Source organism: Pyrgilauda ruficollis, unplaced genomic scaffold, assembly GCF_017590135.1.
Source record: "Pyrgilauda ruficollis isolate IOZ18807 unplaced genomic scaffold, ASM1759013v1 scaffold3, whole genome shotgun sequence".
In the NCBI taxonomy this organism is placed as follows: Eukaryota; Metazoa; Chordata; class Aves; order Passeriformes; family Passeridae; genus Pyrgilauda; species Pyrgilauda ruficollis.
Window position 1 is genome coordinate 4,643,488 of NW_024524377.1, and position 19,516 is coordinate 4,663,003.

The 19,516-nt window shown below is 41.8% G+C and overlaps 1 protein-coding gene across 1 annotated transcript in view; it reads left to right on the plus strand.

Annotated features, from left to right (window-relative positions):
• Positions 1-14,823, plus strand: part of TMEM163 (transmembrane protein 163) — a 90,056-nt gene extending 75,233 nt beyond the window's left edge. The window contains exons 6-8 of the mRNA XM_041473289.1: positions 8,436-8,547; positions 11,832-11,973; positions 13,656-14,823. Coding sequence (XP_041329223.1) covers positions 8,436-8,547; positions 11,832-11,973; positions 13,656-13,716 — 315 coding nt within the window. The 3' untranslated portion in view covers positions 13,717-14,823. The remainder of the gene's footprint in view (positions 1-8,435; positions 8,548-11,831; positions 11,974-13,655) is intronic.
• The last annotated feature ends 4,693 nt before the right edge of the window (positions 14,824-19,516 follow it).

The window sequence follows — 19,516 nt, forward strand, 5'->3', positions numbered from 1 at the left end:
TGTGATGTAGAGCAGTGTTTTTCAACAGTGATCCATAGAATGGTGTATGTATTGAAATTAACTACTTAATGAAGTCATGAATATCAGGGGTGATGATAAGGTAGATATAGGAGAAATATTGTGACTGAAGGGATCTGTTTGTCCAAGAGGGCTGGAAAATGCCAGTATTGAATATGTGCAGTGAGAAGTGGACTGGATCTTTCTCCCACAGTTTTTAAGATTTTTACATTACCCTTTGTGAGCATTAAAAAACATATGATGGGTGTCTGATTCTTGGAGAGAGGAGTAAATGAGGAGAACAGAGATTTCCTATCCCTTTCAGAGGGGGTTTGTCTGCCATGTAACCTCACCTTGGATTTGTAGAGGTGCTTCCTTTTCCTTTGGAGGCAAATTTGGGTGTGGGAGTGGAGACAATTTCTGCCAGCACGTACGTGCCAGGCGCTTTGTCGAGCTGTGACCTCCATTCTCACTTCCCTGAAAAGATTTTTAATTAAAGCTTCCCGGTTTTGAGAATTTAGAGATGTGATAACATTTTCCACTTGCCTTGGAGCACGTTTGGAAGGGAATCTTGCTGTTTCTCTCCTACTCTTGTATCTCTAGAATGCTTCAGATTTGGGTAAGATTCCTGTACAGGAGCTGTTTAGAGCCCACACCCTGCCCCCAAGATTTCCAGGATCTTTCAGTGCCACTATCAAACCCCCAAAAAAAAAAAAAAGGAAAGATTACAAAACCCAAAGAGACCCAAATTTTATACAGGAGAGAGAGATGTGCCATTGATGTGTGGGCACATTACAGCTGCAAATTCCAGTTCTTTCTGTGTTGCCCCATTTTTTATGTAGCTGGAAATTTTTTATTTAGCTGGGAATATTTATTCTGTATGGGCCTGCTTCAACATGACATGCTGCAGTTGTTATTTTAGTTTCATATCATTGATCCCTAAAGAAATATTTTTCACCAACCAGGTCTTTGAATTTTTTTACTTCTCCCTTTTTTTTCTTTTATTTTTCCTTTGTTCCAGCACTTGCTGAAAGTGTTAGATGAAGTAGGCCAGCTGCTCTTCTTTCTGGAGTGTTTGACATGAAAATTTCTGATAATTTTGGCTCTTATTCAATACACCTGAATTAAAAAGCTAGTCAGTAATTGACATTTGGAAGAGAAAGTCTTCATTTTTGTTTACCCTTCAGGTTAATTTTAAATTAATATTTCTCATGTAATTTAATTTTTTTTTTTTCCTACAATGATGAATGTTGAACCTAAAATAGAATAATTTCTTGTTGGCTCAGAAATAATTTACTGAGGCTCCTTTTCCCCTAGCTGTGAGATTGAGAATATTTCCCTTATTGTTACTTTCAGCATTTGTTCTCCAACCTGTGTTAGCCATAATAAGATAATTCCCAATAGGGGAAGGAATTACCATTCCTTTATTGATGTTTCAGAGAGCAATATCCACAGCCAATGCTGTCCCTGAGGATTTGATACACACACATTTCACTGCAAATAAGAAGGAACAGTGATTTTGCATACTGTTGATGACATGCTTGCATTTCTATGTAAATTTTAGTGATTTTTGACATTTTATTAATATATTGAGAAAGGAATTTAAAAATCCTTGAGTGTAGGTTTTGAGCATTGCTTTGTGTTTGCATTTGCTGCTTGCCAGCTCTGTGATAAAAAACTCTTCATCATTTGCCCCTCTCCTTCATCATGTCAATTACTAGATATTTTTGGATAGTACAAATATAATTTAGACATGAATGATGTGCTTTATTTTGACCATTGCCACAAAAAACTCGCAGACTTTTTCTTGTTTCTTGAAGAAGGCTCAAAAAGCCCAACCCAACCACACTGAGAAAGGCTGCTTTAATTTCACCTGGGGTTGTAAATCAATATCCATTTACTATTCAGTTACTGCTTGCATTTCCCTGGGTAATAGTATAACACATGTAATGTCAATGCAGTTTGGCATTTGTCCTCATTAGTATGGCAAAGGACACTTTTTTGCAAGAGTAAGCAAGCATCATGCAATATTTGTGACATTTCCTGCAGGACAAAGGAAAGAGGTAATCAGTTTGTGTATGAAGGATGTGCAGCCCATCTCATGTGGTGCCTCCAATGCTTTTACAAATGAAATCTCTTGAAAAATTAGGCCATATGCTATTCTATTGTGTGTTATTGATTACAGCTGAAAAAGGAAGGTAGGGGTGGCACAGTGTACCTTTGTGAGTTCTAATTGATTTATTGGTTTAATAGTTTAAAATAAATACATCATAAACGTATATTCAACAATGTCAGCAGTTGAATTATAGGCCAGTAGCAACATAACAAATAACACTTATGATTATATACACATATGTCTTCATACACATTTCCCTATACATTTATGAACCTCATATATAATTTAGTGCTTGCCATTTCAAATCAGAATATCATATACATTAATTATACATTAGAATCCTGCTTTATAATTGTTATTTCTATGTATGGCTTGGAGTTTGGCCTAAGATACCTGTTCTTCTTGCAGATTGTTGAGAATTTGAATTGAAGAGTAAGCCAGGGTTTGGACAAATGAACAGCTACACATCAGTCTTTGCTTAGATGAAAAGCCTCGTTTCCAGATTTCACCAGAAAAGATTTTTCCAGATTTTATAAGAAAGAAAAGCTGGTGGCTGCTCCCCACTTGGTGGGTGATGTGGAATGCATTGCTTGTCTCAGCTTCCTGCTCATTGGAAAAACCAGTCTCGCTCTTCTGAGGGTGGACAAACACAATTTTAATTTGTGTTTCATAACTTTGGTGTTTAAACAATGTGGATGAATTCTGGGAGGACGGGAAGCATGACTGATCTAATAGTTAAGCAGACCCTTTGCAGGAGTCCTAAGGTCACCTAAGAGGGTTCTCTGCAGCTCCCAGTCCCTCAGCTCCCAGACCCCGTGCCTTGCCATGGCATCCAGCACACCCTGTCTTTGTTATCTGCTTCTTGAAAAAGCATTCTGTGCTGTGGGATTGCTTTGTCACACCAAAGACTAGTTTAAACATTCATAAGATTTTTTTTTTTTGGTACTAATAATAGATCTTTGTATCTCCGTGTGAAGAGACTGTCTGGTGCTTGAGTCAGAGACTGGGCTTTTGGTTTGTTTTCTGACAGTGAAGTGCAATTAGAACTCATCCCTTTTGAAGCTTGCTAGTGAGAGAGACCCTCTGGCTTCCCAGGAGCTCCCTTTAGACTGATTACATAAACTATTAATTACTTGGGAGAAAGTGTGAGAGAGATTTGGCCTTTTTTTTTTTTTTTTTTTTTGAGTGTTTGTATTAGAAACTTCTCTGTTGCTCTCTATATAGTAACATAATCCTTCAGGGGAAGAAGAGGAGTCCTTTTTCACTGAATAACATGCTCTGCAGAGGGGCTTTTAGTGATCCCAGTGTGCCCAGATGACTTGGCAGCTGCTGGGGGAGCTGCAGGAGCAGGAGGCTGTGGGAAGTGTGAAGGTAGGGATGGGGAGCAGAACCTGGCAGGTGCTGGGGAGGATGGTCACCAAGCACCTGGACTGAAGAAGGGTCATTGCTGGGATCCAGGAGACAGATGGTGAGTTGCAGAGATGGGCAAAATTAATATTTAACAACACAAACTCAGCTCAGTTTGGGCCAGCCCTGAGTTTGCTCCTGCCAACACCATCTGTAGCATTCCAGAAACACATCCCTACCTCCTCAGCCAAGAGGAGCCAGGCTCAGCAGAGGAGAGGCAAAACACTGTGAGACACCAGCTTCTCTGGAAAGGGAAAAAATGGCAGGAAAAAGGCAGTACCAGTAATTCCCAGCTCCTGCAGGAGTGTGGAGGAACTTTTGGCTGGTTCAGAGAGGGCAGAGGAGTGGAAGGAAGCCTGCAGCTATCAGGGTGGGACAAAGAGCTTGTTCTGGGATTGCAGTAGGATGAGTGACCAAGGAAGGACAGAGCTTCCTCCCATACCAGTGAATGTCTTTTGACTCCACACTGTACAGTGCAGGTGAAATGAGAACATTTTTACATCTGCAGCTAAACATTTTTACTGCAGCTAAAGGAGAATGGGGAGAGAGGAGCTGGTAGAAGTAATACATGAAATCAGGGCAAAGGTTTAGGGTCAGAATTAGCAAAATGCATTCTAGGGAAAGATTAGGAACACAAATCAGTTTTCAACTTAATTACTAGGCTGGGTTAAAATATTTCTACCTAATAAGCCAAGCACTGAAGAATCCATTGTGAAATTTTTAATTTTTTTGCGTTCTACAATAGATTGAGGAAGAGATCCAAGTAGCAACATAAAAACCAACAAACTTTTTCTGAAGCCATAAGATTACTGCTGCTTTTGGTGAAATCCTTGAAAGCAGGGACAGAACTGTTGTGACAATTTTGCAACCCGCTCTTCTCAACTGCACAGCTGGGGACAATGCATTTGGACCAAGTGGAGGAAAGCTGCCTGCTGACTTCTATTATTCTTTTCTTAGGTAAAAGAGGAAAAGATTTTATTCCTAGGAAAGAAAGCATAAAACCACAGTATAAAACCTAGCATAAAATAAATCTTAAGTAGGCACATTGTAGCTGTTAAAGTGCTGTGTAATGAGAAGGCAGCCCAGGATGGGCACCTTGCTTTATGTACAGTGCTGGTCTATACATGAAGCCAACTAATCAGATATAGGTGTCCTTTAATTAAGGGCTCATGTACAGTGTAGAAGCAGTGAGGGAATATGATGAAAAGAAATGGAAAAGGAAGGTGCTTTATTTACCACACCGGGAAGCCTTTATCGTATGGAAATGATCAGAATTTAAATTTTTATCATCTGTCACAATTTGCTGGTGCTTTAATTAAAATAGCAGCAAGGGCAGGTAGGGTGAGCCTGGCTGGATGTGCTCCGTGCCCCTAATGACTGTCGGATGGGAAGGAGAGGGCTACCGGGAGGGCACGGCTGCGGGAAGATCCGCAGGGAGATGGTGCCAGATGGCCCGGCTTATTTTATTAATTTAGATCTCCATTACGGCTTTTCTTGCCTTCATCTCTCCGAAGGATGAGTTCTTTTGACGGGAATCATTTCACAGCCGCGGGGTGACGTGTTTAACCCTCTAGAGCCCACAGCGCCTTTGTCACCCGCGTGTCCCACACCTCTGCTCAGCCCAGGACTTGGCCCACAGCAGCTTTCCCTCCGCTAATTCATAGAATCCTGCTGTCCTAAACCAGTTCCAGCTGCTTGGCACCAAAATAGTGCCAAGGCGATGCCCTGAGCTGTTTTTCTTCTCTTTCACCCTCACCTGCTCGGGCGGCCCGTGCTGCCGGGCATCGCTTTGGGGATGCTCTGGTACACCCGCAAAACCTCCTTGGCAGCAGCAAACAGCCTCACCCTCCTTCTCCCAGCTCTGGGGCGCCTGCACACCCAGAAAGCACAGAGAAGTACTGAAAAAAGAGATTTTTAAAGGGTTTTTGCTCTTGGGTTTGTGCTGGCAGCCGCGCTCGGTTCGTGCGGGATCTGCCGCCTCCCGGTGGCTCCTGCGGGAGCTGCCGCGGCAGGAGCGGCTGGCTTTGGGGGTGTCTGCAGATTTTGGGGGGCGTTTACAGATTTGGGGTGTTCTTTTAGAGATTTTGGGTGTTGTTTAGAGATTTGGGTGTTGTTTAGAGATTTTTGGGAATTGTTCAGAGATAAAACCGGGAATACCACCTTCGCAAAAGCTGTTTGGTACAGCCAAAAGTGTCTGGATTCAGAGCAAGGTTTTTAAATTTCTTCCCTTTCTTGCGTCCACAGTGATAACGAAGCAGCTTTGATTTGTTTGGTCTTTTATCAGTGGTTAGTATTAGTGATTAGTAGTTAGTGATTAGTATTGGCAGCAAAATGAGCTTGTCACATGTGATTCGGTGGAAAAAAAAACGTTCAAACAGAAATAATTTCTAGATCCTGAATATGTGTTCTCTGTAAAAAAGCCTGTTCAGAAATTCATGGCTTCATTCAGAAATCTGTATTATGTTCAGATCATTCTTGGATTCCAGCAGAGTAGCTAGACTCATTTTGATCATGACTGTATAGCAGAACAAATAGCAAGATGCATTTCCACATACTGTGGTCTTAGTGACATGTGCAGGAAAAACAGTGAATTCACCCCAAAAATTTGTGGCATTCCATGACAAGAAAAAACCCAAGAAAAAGCTCTGAATAAAGCGCTATGAAGAGGATGAAACCTGATATGATAGCACAGGGAATAAGGCATTGCATTTTCACAATCAGTAACTGGAATTTTGAACATCTCTGGAACAATTTTCAAAATGTCTTGTGTTGTGATCCATAGATGTTTTCCAAACAATGTCAATTAGTAATGACTTTCCAGTGCATTCCCAAGGATTTCACAGGGGTAGGAAAACTGCTTTTCATCATCCCAAGGCTGACAGTGACACAAGTGTCCACAGCAAAGTGATTTATTCTGTCACCGCTGCTGGCCTGCAGTGTCCAGCTCTGTGCTGGGAACAAAGCCTGTGCTGCATTGGAAGGGAAGGCAAGGATAAGAGGTAGGGATGTGTGGGAGGAATCAGAGACACTTTGGAGGGTCTGTGGGGTGATGGGGAAACAAGGGAACTCATGTAATCCTTGTGCCAAGTGGGACAAGAGAGAAATGTTAGTGGAGCACAGCATTCTGCTTCAAATTATTCTGAAGCCTTATACTTACACTGTATATTAAATATTAGGTTAAATATTAGATTAGATTAAGCAATCAGAACTGTTAGGCTATCAAAATGAAGTTTTTGGGCACCGAAAATACACATTTTTGAGAAAGATGCGTAAAAATTAGAGGCATAGTTTTGACAAGGATCTCAAATTTTGAATGTTTTTTGCAAAGCTTGTCCAGACTTTTGAAGCTTTGTTGTCATTTCAGACTTTCTGAGAGCTCCCAGCTTTCCTTGTTAGATTGACAGTAACCAAATATTGCCAGTATTTCCTTAGTCCTTCCCTGGCACTCAGAAATTGCCTGGATATTTTTCGGTTGTTCTGTTAAAATAACCTTATGAATGCTTTTTATCCTACCTTTACCCAGTACTTGAGTTCTGTGTTCTCATTGCTTCTATTTTACCCTCTTTCCCTCAGTACATTTTGTCTTAATATTGTTAATATTGTACCATGTCTAGAGAGAATGAGCTCATGATGTGAGTGAAGTAGAAATTATATGACATACAAAACGTTATAAAAAATATTGAATGATTTATTTAGAGAAATGAGTACATTATATCAGTAATCTAATTCCCAGTATCTTCCTAAGCAGCTTTCAAAACCATTTTTTGATTTCTTTGGGTATCAAATTGCTGCTAAAATAATGAAAATGGATGGAGCTGCTGATGAATCATCATGACAATGTTTGGTACCGACGGGGACTTTTGCCAGAGTGTTTTCATCAGGAACAGGGTCCCAGTGGCACTGGCCCACTTAGACCTGCAGATACAAATTAAAAAAGAATTCTTGCTATTTCCTTCACTTGTAGTGATGTTGCAACAGCTTGAATTAAAGCTTCTATCAGGAGTAATAAATGAATGTAACTCGAAGCTCTGTGGTCAGGTGGCAGCTGAGAGCTGTGGGTTTTTCTGCAGCCCGTGGGCTGATGTACCTCACACAGGGATCCCTTTGGGCACCTTATTGCAGCTTGCCAGCACCCAGCAGTGTCCTCCAGCCCAGCCACACACAAACCAGCCAGCAGCAAGGGCTGGGGGCTCCTGGTGGCCTTTAGAGAATGGTGTTAGACAATAATAACTAACTCTTCTTTGCCCTGCCCTGACACACAGCTCTCTCCTGAAGGAGCCTGGGGAGCACATCTTTCACATGCAAATTAAGCAATGGGAATGCTTCTGTGAATTGGAAGTCCCTGAAAAAAATTGTTTTCTGTGAAAGAGCTAAACTTTACTTTGCACATCAGCATCAGAAGTTTTATTAATGTAGCTTGAACCTGACTTCTGAAAAAGGAAATTAAACAAAATCAAAAGCAAGCCCAGAATCAGAAACAGCATTAAATGGTTATTTCTTACACCAAGAATCAATATTGCTCTGGTAAGTGGGATTGTATTGTCAAGCCTTCCTCCTGCCTGTGGGGACTTCATTACTGCTGGCATTAGGCATTGGATGACCTGGCAGTCTGCACTCAGCCCCACAGGTAAATATAATCTCCTGACTCTGAGGAGGCTGGGTCAATTCACAGTTTGTTGATTGGAACTGTCATTAATTATGGCTGCAAAAGCAATTGCAGGTGGCAATACAAGCAAAATAAGCACCAGCTGTTGTGGAAGTCATAAGGTAGGAAATCATGGTCTCAGGTTGTGTTTCTCAGTAGCACAAACAATTGCACAGTAATTAGTAGTATTTTTCATTAATAGGAGGAACATGACCAGAAGACATACTAATGTCTGACATATTTTTTTTCTTTTTTTTTTTATTTCCCCAGGATGATTTTCTGTACAGTGTCTCTGTTCTAAGTGGAATCCTTTGCACAGTCTTGGCAGTAATCAAATTTATGCTGGGAAAGGTCCTTACAAGCAGAGCACTGATAACTGATGGTGAGTGTGACATTGATCCTCTGCTTTTGTAGACTCTTCCAGGGACCCCTGCATGGTGAGAGCTGTGAAAGAGCATTGAAATAAGGCAGCCACTGAGAAATGGGAAAAACCAGACCCAAACCCTAGAACAGTCTGTGGTACCACTGGCCTCTAGCACAGATAGCTCAGCTGAAATGGAATGCCTGGTGGAAGCCAAGCAGTGAATGTGTGATAGTAAGCAGTAATAGAGTTAGAGGTGGAGCAGATAATGGATTAGAGGTGTATCACTCAGAGGCTGGGTTGCAGCAGGGGGATATGACACCAATTCAGAGAGCTTTGGTTAAATCACCTCCATCCTCACTGCCAGTGTCTGGTAAAATCCTGAAAGCTCAAATGAAGCTCAAAGTCTGCTGCAGAAACACTGCCTGCCTTGAGCAGGGATCAGCACCAGCACCCACAGTGCATCATCCCTTTGGTGTCATTTGTCACCACAGTGCTTTCCCTGCCACTCAGCAGAGCTGCTGGGGCAGGGCAGGTGTGAGACAAAAGCCTTCCCTGCCCTGCACTCCTCTGGGGTTTGGCACAGGGTGGATCTCCTCCACTGCATCCTTGGAGCACCTCACTGCCACCACTCCATCAGCCCAGCACCTGACTGCTTCTGGTTTTAAAGGCAGGTTTAAAATCATGCTTTATAAATAGGTACAGATATTCCTCTTACTGGCAGGGCTCAGGCTCCTGAATCCTCAGAAATCCCAGGGATCTGCCTTTCACATGGGTGAGGCCACAGTGATGGCAGAAGTTTCACAGCCCCCTACAAATCTCTCCAGTTTTATCTGCCAGGGCAGTGTGAAATACTCAGTAAACAAACACTGGAGGGTGTTCATGATTCATAGGCTGTGGTACCTAAATTATTTTACTCTTTGCTACAGGTTTCACTTTAAGGAGATTCAATTCTCAGCTTACTCTAGAGATACATAAATTTTGCTTTATTTTAAGCAAATTAAACATACTTAATTTTTTTCTGGATGATGTGTGATAGCACGCATTATGTGTATCTCTATCATCCCACTTATATAAATTCTTAATGAGTATTTATATTTTAAATCTGAAAGAAGCAAAAAAAGCATCAGAATAGCAGTGAGGGGGTTACAACTAAGCTATTGCCTCCCTGTATTTGGGATTCTCTCCCAGCAGACTTCCAGCTCAGACATCTTACTCTTTCCAATGGGCTCTGCCACTTTAGACATTTGAAAACAAAAATCTCTCCAACCTTGCAGAAAGGATTCTGGAAAGGATGCTGGGAACTGCAGCCCAGTGAGTCTGATTTCCTTCACTGCCAGGGTGGAACTGGGACACGTTGGCCATTTCAGAGCTGTGCCTAGGCAGGCAAATGAGGGACCCTCCCTTCAGAAAAATGTAGCTTAGTTTTGAAACAGAGCAGTTTATTCAGCCAAAATATTAACTGAAAATTCCTAAATAACTACAGCTCTGAATTGTTCTCCTGTATGACAGAGAAATCTCTTTCCCCATAATTACATCCTCATGCTAATGATACTGCTTCTGAGCTGGAAACTGCTCATTCTTTGATTAAAAAAATTAGGGAAAAAAGTATACAATTACCTCAGCCTGGTTTTTATCTCTCTTCTCCCCTTTAGAACTACTTTAGAAAATGTAGGAGGCTGATTTTAACATGTGTGGTTAAATATCCGCTTTCACAAGATATATTTACATATGTACTTGATTTATTAATGATCAGGAAGAGACAATGTGATTCAGCAGCTGAGACAGATTTAGCAGTCCCTTGCATATCTTTTTTTAGTGTTTTCTGTTTCCTGCTAATTTACCTCCTGTGATTCCTGGCTCCAGACCAACAAACTGTTTTGAGTAAAAGGAGCATGAATTTTTCTTCTTAAAAAATAGATTTATTTTCAGAACAGCAAATTCTCTTTTATACGTGTCAACCTCTATTAATTTTTGTTAATAATGCTTTTTTAGAGTAGGGCTTAACAACAATGTCTCTTTAAATCCTGGATGTATGAATCCTAATGAGGCAAAATGTCATTTGTACAGTTTGTTTACAGCAAAAGCTCTTGGCCTTTTGGGTAATAAAAATAGCCATTTCCTGCCTTGAATTTTGTGAATCCCAGAGGACAAGTCTGTGACAGTCAGTGATGTCAGCCAACTTTCCTGTAGGTTTTAGGTACCTGTTTCCTACCCAGATTTAGCCACCTGTTTTTTCCTGTGCTGGCCTTACACTCAGAACAGTGTCTGGATTAATACCTGCAGCCATTACATGATTTCCTGCCACATCAGCAAAGAAAGCTTTGCCTGAATGAGAGTCAGGAAGGGAAAACAATTTCCTTTGCAAGTAGCTTTTAAATTATTTGGAACCATCAGCAAAGAACGGCATGAAAATGTTTTATTCTTTTGCATGGATCCATCGTGCTGATGGATTCTGAATTAAGCTGGAGCAGGGGAAGTAACATTAAAATTCTAATTATTAATTTATATTTTATATTCTTTATATCTATAGACAGTATACATAATTTCAACACATGTTAGCAGTATAAATGAGTAAATAGACAAAGACTGGATGTGAGAGGTGTGGATCAAAGGACAGGCTCAGGAAAAAGTGTCAGGTGGATCATTGTTGGCAGTCATGGGGAACTGCAAAAACCTGGCTAAGTCCTGTAAACAGCAGCTGGCTAGAGCTAACTCACCAAGCAATATAGAATATTTCAGGTTTGATCATTCATTTGTTATCTAGGTTAAATAGTGTATGGATCTACCAAATTAATGTATTCTCAGTGACTTCTTTTTGTATAGAACAACTTTTGGGTTATTGTGGAAAAAAATCAGAAAAAGGGAATTTGGAGTTAAAAACCAGAACACAAGGAATGACTTATAAACCCCAAATCAATAATCAATCAAACAGGAGTTGAATGGAAAAGGGCATTAATTTTTCCAAAAGCTCTGTGAGAATTTTGAAGGGACAGTCTTGGAGAAAAAGAGAACGGGTTAAAAAGAAAAAAGGAATCTGAAAGGATGTTCATTAGAATTGTAAATAGTAGATAAGAAGCTACTGTGGTACATCTAAAGCATAAATAGAAGATATTACTAGGATTATCCTGTATGTCATCAGCAATGTCTGCAGCTCTGAGCAATAGTGCCAAGCATGTAAATAAATATATGGAATGGGATAAAAACTGCAAGAGAGGGTCTTTGACAGGGAAACTGTGCAAAACCATTTCCCTTTCCATGAGTTCCTGGCATTCATCCTTTAATTTTTTTTCCCCCCCTTCTAGGTTTCAACTCTCTTGTAGGTGGAATAATGGGATTTTCCATCCTTCTTAGTGCAGAAGTGTTTAAACACAATTCTTCTGTCTGGTTCCTGGATGGCAGTATAGGAGTGTTAATTGGACTTACAATATCTGCCTATGGAATCAAGTGAGTATCTCCTGGGAGCAGGCAGGGCCCTGTGTCCTGGGCTGGCCCTGAGAGGTGGGAGGTCACAGCCTTTAAGAGTTTAGGTAATTCCAGTGAAATCAGTCCCTGGAATTTATTAGACTAGCAGCCAGTGCTGGAGCAGGATGTGTGGAAAGGGTTAGAAAAGGCTGTGTGCTCCACATCAGCTGGAAAGCAACCAGGACTTAAAAAGAAATCGGAATAATTTTAGATTTTTGTATACTTGAAATACAATATCTGAAAAATAACCACAAATTATGGATAAAAACAGTCCTCCTTGCATTTATGGCACATTTCTGAGCACTGCTTTGCCTTTGAATTAAAGGAAAGGTGCCCAAGTTTTAAAGAGGGATCTTACTCTTGATTTCTGTCCCAGCCCTACCTTTGGCAACTTCTGAACTGAAGGCTCCTGCTCATGTTTCAGATGTTGTTTCTCTTGAATTTGAAGATGCTTTCTTGAGTCACACCAGAAACAGAATAGAAAATCAAATGGAGGTCTGCCATGCCCTTCATTGCTACCACAATTTCCCTTGACTGCATGGAATCTAAACCAAATTTTAGACTTTATCCCTTGTGGCTTATCTGCCACAAGAGAAAGTGGGAGATGGAGCATCTTAGTTGGAATTATGCCCATTGAGAAGCAGCCCTTGGCCAGGCTGCAGTCAGCCCTCAGCTGGAAGCTGTGTTGGTTTGGTTTTTTTTGGTTTTTTTTTTCCAACTTGGAAAATTCAATTAACATTTTAATGGGGAGTACCACTCTTAAATAGGTCGGTATAATCACAATTTCCACTGTAAAACTAACTGTTCTGGAAAACTGTAAAGGCTGTTACACCACCTGAGCTCTTTTTTATTCATGAATATTTAAATATTCAGGTCTGGGGCTGTCCTGTGCATGATCCTTTGCGTGGTGACTAGAGCTGGCCTATTATCTATATTCTTAAATAAATAAAATCCTTTGTCTTAATTTCTTTAAATATTTAAAATCCTTTGTCTTCATTTCTTTAAATATATAAAATCCTTTTAATAGTGTCACCTGTTTTAGGGTATACATAGCACTAAGCATTCCCCCTTTTCTGTTTAAAAAATATATTTTAAAGTGCTATGTAGTGGATACTAGTGGTGTAACACACCCTGTAGCTGTAAGAATTGTATTTAGTGAGGTATACAGCTGCTTCTGAAAGTACTATTTACAAGACTAATTCAAAATTATCAAAGGAAACATCTCGTGTCTTTGTTAGGTTTCACAGGCCACATCTTGGCATATGAGGAAAAATGACACATTTTTGTGTTTGTAATGTCTTTAAAATATTTGAGTCTTGCAGTATTTGAGTAAAGTTACAAGTGAGTTGTCATTCTAAGGGTCTCAGTGATGGCCCAAGGTGGATTTTTCTTTGAAGGATTATGAATAATCATTAAACTGAAAGTGACAAAGTTAAGTATTACGTTGCCACTATTCAGAGTTATCACAAGGTATGTCCAGTCAGATATAAGGTGACAAAGTCTAGGTAAATATTATTATGAATATTGAAACTAACTTATGTAAGGCTTTCTTCTACAAGCATATAGAACAGGTTAACTGTTGCTGTTTCCTTAATAACCCTGCAAGCTTTAGAAGTGTCTTTGTGCCGGCTGTAGCCCAGCACACCTTTGTGCTCTCCCTGCAGGCTGCTCATGGACATGGTGCCCCGGGTGAGGCAAACGCGCCACTACGAGATGTTCGAGTGAAGGTGCTGCCCTCCCCTGCAAGGACTGTAAAGCCACAGCGTCCTGCGGCTCGGCAAGTGCTGCCAGCGGTATTCTCCTCAATATGCAGTTTGTTTCCCCGTGGTCTGTTTCTGTTGAAGTTTGTTTGAATGGGAAATCTCTCTGTAAATCTGGCATATTGTGCACACTGCTTGCGATTCAGCCAAACAGCGGCGTTTTGGTTGGTTTATTTTTTATTTCTTATTTATTTCCAGTATGCTATTGATTCCTGTGGCAATAGAAAACATGCAGTTTGCAGCTTGAACCCAGCTGCCATGTTGTATATTCCAGAGTGAAAGTGTTCTCAATGGTGTGGTAAGCCTGTGGGTAAAGAAGTGCCAGTTTCAGATTTGAGTTTTGGAATTTTTTTTTTCCCCTGGCCTGTATTTTCCCAAACACATGCTGTAACAGGAGTACAATCCTTGCTAACCTCTTCGACTAAGAGTATCTTACACAGAGTCTGGACACCAAGAGCTGTGTTGCTTAAAACACTTCAGTAGCTACTTCCACCCTCTTGTTGAAATAGACACCCAGAAAGAGCAGGTACTGCCCTTCCTGTGATCAGAGAGATACTGCATTTCAACCCCAAATTAACTGAAACGATACCTCTTCAACTTAAATTCTATTTTTTCTTAATGAGACACTGTTCATAGCTTTGCATGGACCAAACAAGCACACACAGTATTACTGTACAGACCAAAGCCAAAAAAGTCATGTAGGGAAGAGGAGCTGCTCAAGGAATGGGATTTTCATCTCCTACTTTACCATCTGCAGCTGTACCAGCGTGTGTGACGTTGTGGTTGCTCTGTAGTCTGACAACGGCACAGCAGTGGCTCAATCTCGTGGTGAGATACAGATCTATTTATTAGATTTAGATTGTCCTGTAAAGTGTTGCTCACTTTCCACCACACATCTTATATATTACTTAATAGCAGGTTAAATGATTGAAGAATCTTGATGTATAATCAATAAAACTGGTATCTATTTTATACAGTATCTGTAAGTAACATTTGAAAACTATTTCCAGAATGTATCATAGAACAAAGTCTTCCTGTATAGCAGCCTATTAAACTGGATTCTCTGGCTATAGCCATTTTCTCTTTATTTGATGCATTCCAGGTCAGTTTTCACAACAGAGAATCAGTACTGTTGCTTCTGTTTATCACAGATGAATAAAAAATAGGACAGACCACTGTAGAGTTTGGAATAAGGCCATGGTAAGTAGGTGAGTAGCTAGAAATGCCCATTTCTAGTACATAACAATAGACTACAGATATGAGAGTAGATGTACAATTAGACTGATCAGTGAGGGATGTACAGTGGAGACACTGTTTTTTTTTTTTCACAGGTGTGATGTTAAAATTGCATTTCCCATCGTCTGGGACTTAACCGGGTCCTTAAGGATCTCTAGTAAAAGCCCATTAAAAGCCCACTCCCACTCATATGTGTTGGAAGAGACCCCCCAGGGCTTTCCCTGACCTGGCAGTACCCATATGAGAGTGACAATATTGGAAACATGCCTTGATACAGGATTCCTTACGGCAAAATGAAATTTGCCCTGCTCCTGTCATTTGTTTTCATATATTTTGGATGAATTAAGTTTGTTTAAATATTTGTATGCAGAGTGGTGCTATCAGTGCTGATGCTGCTTGTGCCTTGCTGTCACAGGATGATGTCACCCAGCTGTAAGGTGACAAAGGATCTACTTCAGAGGAGCATTCAGCAAGGACTCCAGAAGGACTGGAAGGTGTAGGACTGCTCACTGTACTCAGCACACGTGGATTTTTAAGTATCAAATGCCACCCCAAGACCCTTTTGCTTTTCCCATTATGTTTTTCTCTCACAGCAGTTCCATGAAGGGAGCTGTGAGCTGGTATTTCCTCACTGATTAACAGTGTCTGTCAGGCATCTTCAGCCTCAGAATCACAGAGCCTGACCCTAGCAACATCAGACATTTAATGAGTGTTAGTTTTCTTTTACTGTTTACCCTTTTCCATTTCCCTGAGGGTTTTATTCCCACGCAGTCCCATTGAGAATTTTGAGAATGACATTTGAGAGCTACAGAAGTGCCATGCAGTCCAGCAGCCTGTTTGTAGCCCAGTGCTGCAGAAAACTGAGAAGGGTCACTGTGGTGGCTGAACTCTGGTGTAACCTTTGCCACACCAAAGTCCTAAACCACTGAAAGTATGCAGGACACCCAAACCAACACCCAGCTGAAACATGAAATAGTTCTGTTAGAATGCTGGGTGTAAACAGCACAGATGTGCTGCTCGTGCACAAAGGAAGGTTAAACACTCAGTTAATGAAGTTTCACACTTCCTTCTAGAACTCTGGAATGCTCTGAGGATGTTTGTAAGTACAGACACCTGAAAAGGATATGTGGTTAAACAAGTTAATCATACTCTTATCAGATTAATTTAAACCAATTGCAGAGAGTTTTCAGTTACCACAGGTGCTTCAAAGCATTGCTGGTATTAGCAGGTAAATGCAAGAAAATAACAGAAATACTTGCGATACTTGATAAAGTCCAGGAAAAAATGATTCTCAGAAATGTTGATAAAGCCAGCTGGCATCAAGGAGACTGTGTGGTATGTGACAATAGCACAGAAAGTAACTGCTAGTAGATGCTCATCCATCTACTGTGGCAGTGCTCGAGCCAGCCACCTCAGAGGGAACAGGTTCTGTGTGAGTTTTCTTTATTAAATGTCAGTGCCAGTTGATTTTTTCCAACTATGAGATGGCAAGTTTGCTTCTAGCTAGGCTAAGGGAAGATGGACTTTTCAAAAGCTGCAACAGCTCAAAAGCATTGGGACTAATCACCTGAAACTTGGCACTGGCCAACATGATAACCTTCCTGGTGATCACAGCAGCCCTCAGCACTGCCAGGGGCTCTTTGTTGTGCACAGGGCGCGAGGAAGGAGCCTCAGTGCTCACACAAGGAACAGCACTGGCCAGAATGAGGCTGCAAACTGACACATATTAAAGTCTGGCCAAGCTCAGAATTGCAAATTAATCCCTGAAAATGACTGTGACACTGAGCAGATGCTTTGAATCTGGCCATATTGTTCAGCAGAGAAGGGAGCTCAAAAACTCTGTCAGGATTACACGAGGTGCAATCTTGAATCCCCAGCCATGACCCACACACAGCAGGTAGGCATGGGAAATCATAATGTTCACTTTTAGCTAAAAGACAGATTTTTTTGAATCTTGATTGTTATTTTTAAAAAATCACCAGGCTAACATCTGCTGCTGATTTATTCCATTTTACTTGTTGCTATAGTAGGCAGACCGTAAATAAGCATCATCTAATCATGGTGGAAAAAGAACCTCAAAAGAAGCTCCCTGATGATGTTCCAGGAATGGACCTGAAGCAAAGATCCCCAGACAAGAAGCTCCTCAGATGTGGGCAATTTCAGCTGTAGGTAGGCCTGCAGCTGGGAATGCACCACAAAGGTGCTCACCACTGCTAATACCACTTGCATTTCTGCAATCCCAGCTGCCTGGGAAAAGTGAAGGCATTTCTGGCATTCTTTTTTTGTGGGCCAGCTCATGGAGATGCTAGGCCACAGAACAAGGATTAATAGAATAGTTTGGAGTGGGAGGGATCTTTAAAGGTCATCTAGCCCAAGATCATCCAGTCCCTCTATTAAGCCTTCATAATATGCAGAGCAGGAATGTTTGTTCCCAACCTGACAACGCGTTTTTCCTTGGCAGTCAAATAAAGAGCTGAGGAAGCTCCTTGAACAGAGTTTATCCCTGGCATTCACAGACTTGTGTAGATGCTTCACACAAGGGTTCCACACAGTTCTGCTGTGCTGGCAGTGATTTCTCAGCTCTCTGCCTGTGCTGGGTGTGCTGCCACCGACAGGAGCTGTGACAGAGCCATCCCTGCGCCTCTGGCTGTGTTCATCCAGGACCAGCACACAAAAACACATTCCTGTGGCCTGGCATGTGGGACCAGGTTATGCAATGTGAGAGGATAATTAATGCAAGTAACAGAGCAGCCAGGGATGTTTCCCTCTCCTGTTCCCCAAGATTGGGAGCTGCTCTTTTCCTTTCAGCCACAGGATTGGTATTGGGGGCAGCACTGAACAGTTCCTGCCTTTCCCCTGTTCAATGGGATCAGCTGCCCTCTGAGGTGGGCACAGCTGCCCCCAAGCCTCCAGCCCACTCACCAGGAGCTGCAGGAGAAGGGAAGCTCAGAGTTCAGGTCCTGCAGGGGCTGACACCAGCGCCACCATTCAGCTGCAGGCAGGCTCAAAGCACATTTTTTTCCAAGTTATTTGGCAAGTAACTGGGAAATGTCAGCTCTCAGTGCTAGCACCAAACCCAGCACCCTTCTGAGCTCACCTCTTGCTGGCACAGGCTGTAGGGGTTGTTGTCATCTCTCAGCTCACCACGGAGCAAGGAGTGGAGGCAACTCCTCTCAAACAGGCCAAGTGACAATGCCAGCTCCTCTTACTGGGCAGACCCATGGGGCACAACCCAAGCCTGCAGCACAGCTTGGGCTGATCACACAATTCCACCCTCCTATGGAAGTGAGGAGGAAATTAAAGCCAGGAAGGGTCTCTAGGGATTTGGCAGCTTTCCTTCCACAATCCCCTGAATTTCCAATGGAATCACCAGCTCTTACCTGCTGAGCCACCAAAGGCTCTCACCTCAGTCCATTTTCACTGGAGTTTTTACTCTTTCAGCATTTTTGTGCAGCACTGGTTTGCTTTGACGTGTCTCTCCTCACAAAGCAGATGTCTTCAGCCAGGCAGTGCTTCCCTGAGGTCCTGCAGGGGCAAGGACCCCCGAGCCAAGGCTCCCAAGCAAAGCAGGACACACGGTGAGGACAGCTGGAGTCTGTTCTCTGCAAACTGTTCCCAGGTTTTTTTTTCTACAAAGATTTACTACCTAGATTTCAGCTAAATGCAATCTCCACTATCAATAAAACAAAATAACAACTCCTGACAAGGATAAACACAAATACAAGGGAGTGTGAGGCAGCAAAGTGGATACTCCAGCTCTTGCACACTGAGGGGAAGTGTTCTGAGAACAGCACAAAGTCCCAGCAAAATGTTTCCATCTGTGGACTCTCCACCAGCTGGAGTTTGACTAAACCCAGTCTAAGCATGTGAGAGTTGAAGTATCCAGTATTTAAGCTCCCCCAAAGGAGCTTTCCAATACAGCTGCATGGTGTATTTTTTATTCCAAGTTCCAATTTTCATAGATTTTTTTTCCATTATGTGACTGCAACACAGCCCACATCTAACTCTAGCTGCTCACCATTTTACAGATGTCTCTTCAGCTTTTTAGATGTCAAAGCTGAACAACAATTAAGGGAATGAAACAGGAAGGAAAATGTTTCCAAAAATAAGCAGAACAAGAGCCTGAATGAGCAGTGTCCTCCACTAATTCATTTTGATGGTAGGAAACATTTGGAAATTGTGGTATGTTGAATAGCAACACAGAACCAACAACATTTTCACCCAATTTAGTCCAAGGGGAAGTATGCCAAGGACCATAAAAAGGGGCAAGTGGTGAAGGATATTCACATACATTTCCTCACTGAAACAGCCATAAAAGGCTCTTGCAGCAGCACTGCACAGTGGAAAAACCACCCTCTGTGGCCATAATGCACAGAACTCCCCAGTGAAGAGACTGGCCAAGTGGATATCCAAACCCACCCACAAACCTCTGCCAGCCTGCAGGCATCTGTTTGACATCTTCATTTATGCTCTTGCTTACCAAGGGTGTGTGTCATTAATTGGGAGAGGGGCAATACAAGGCATCCCAA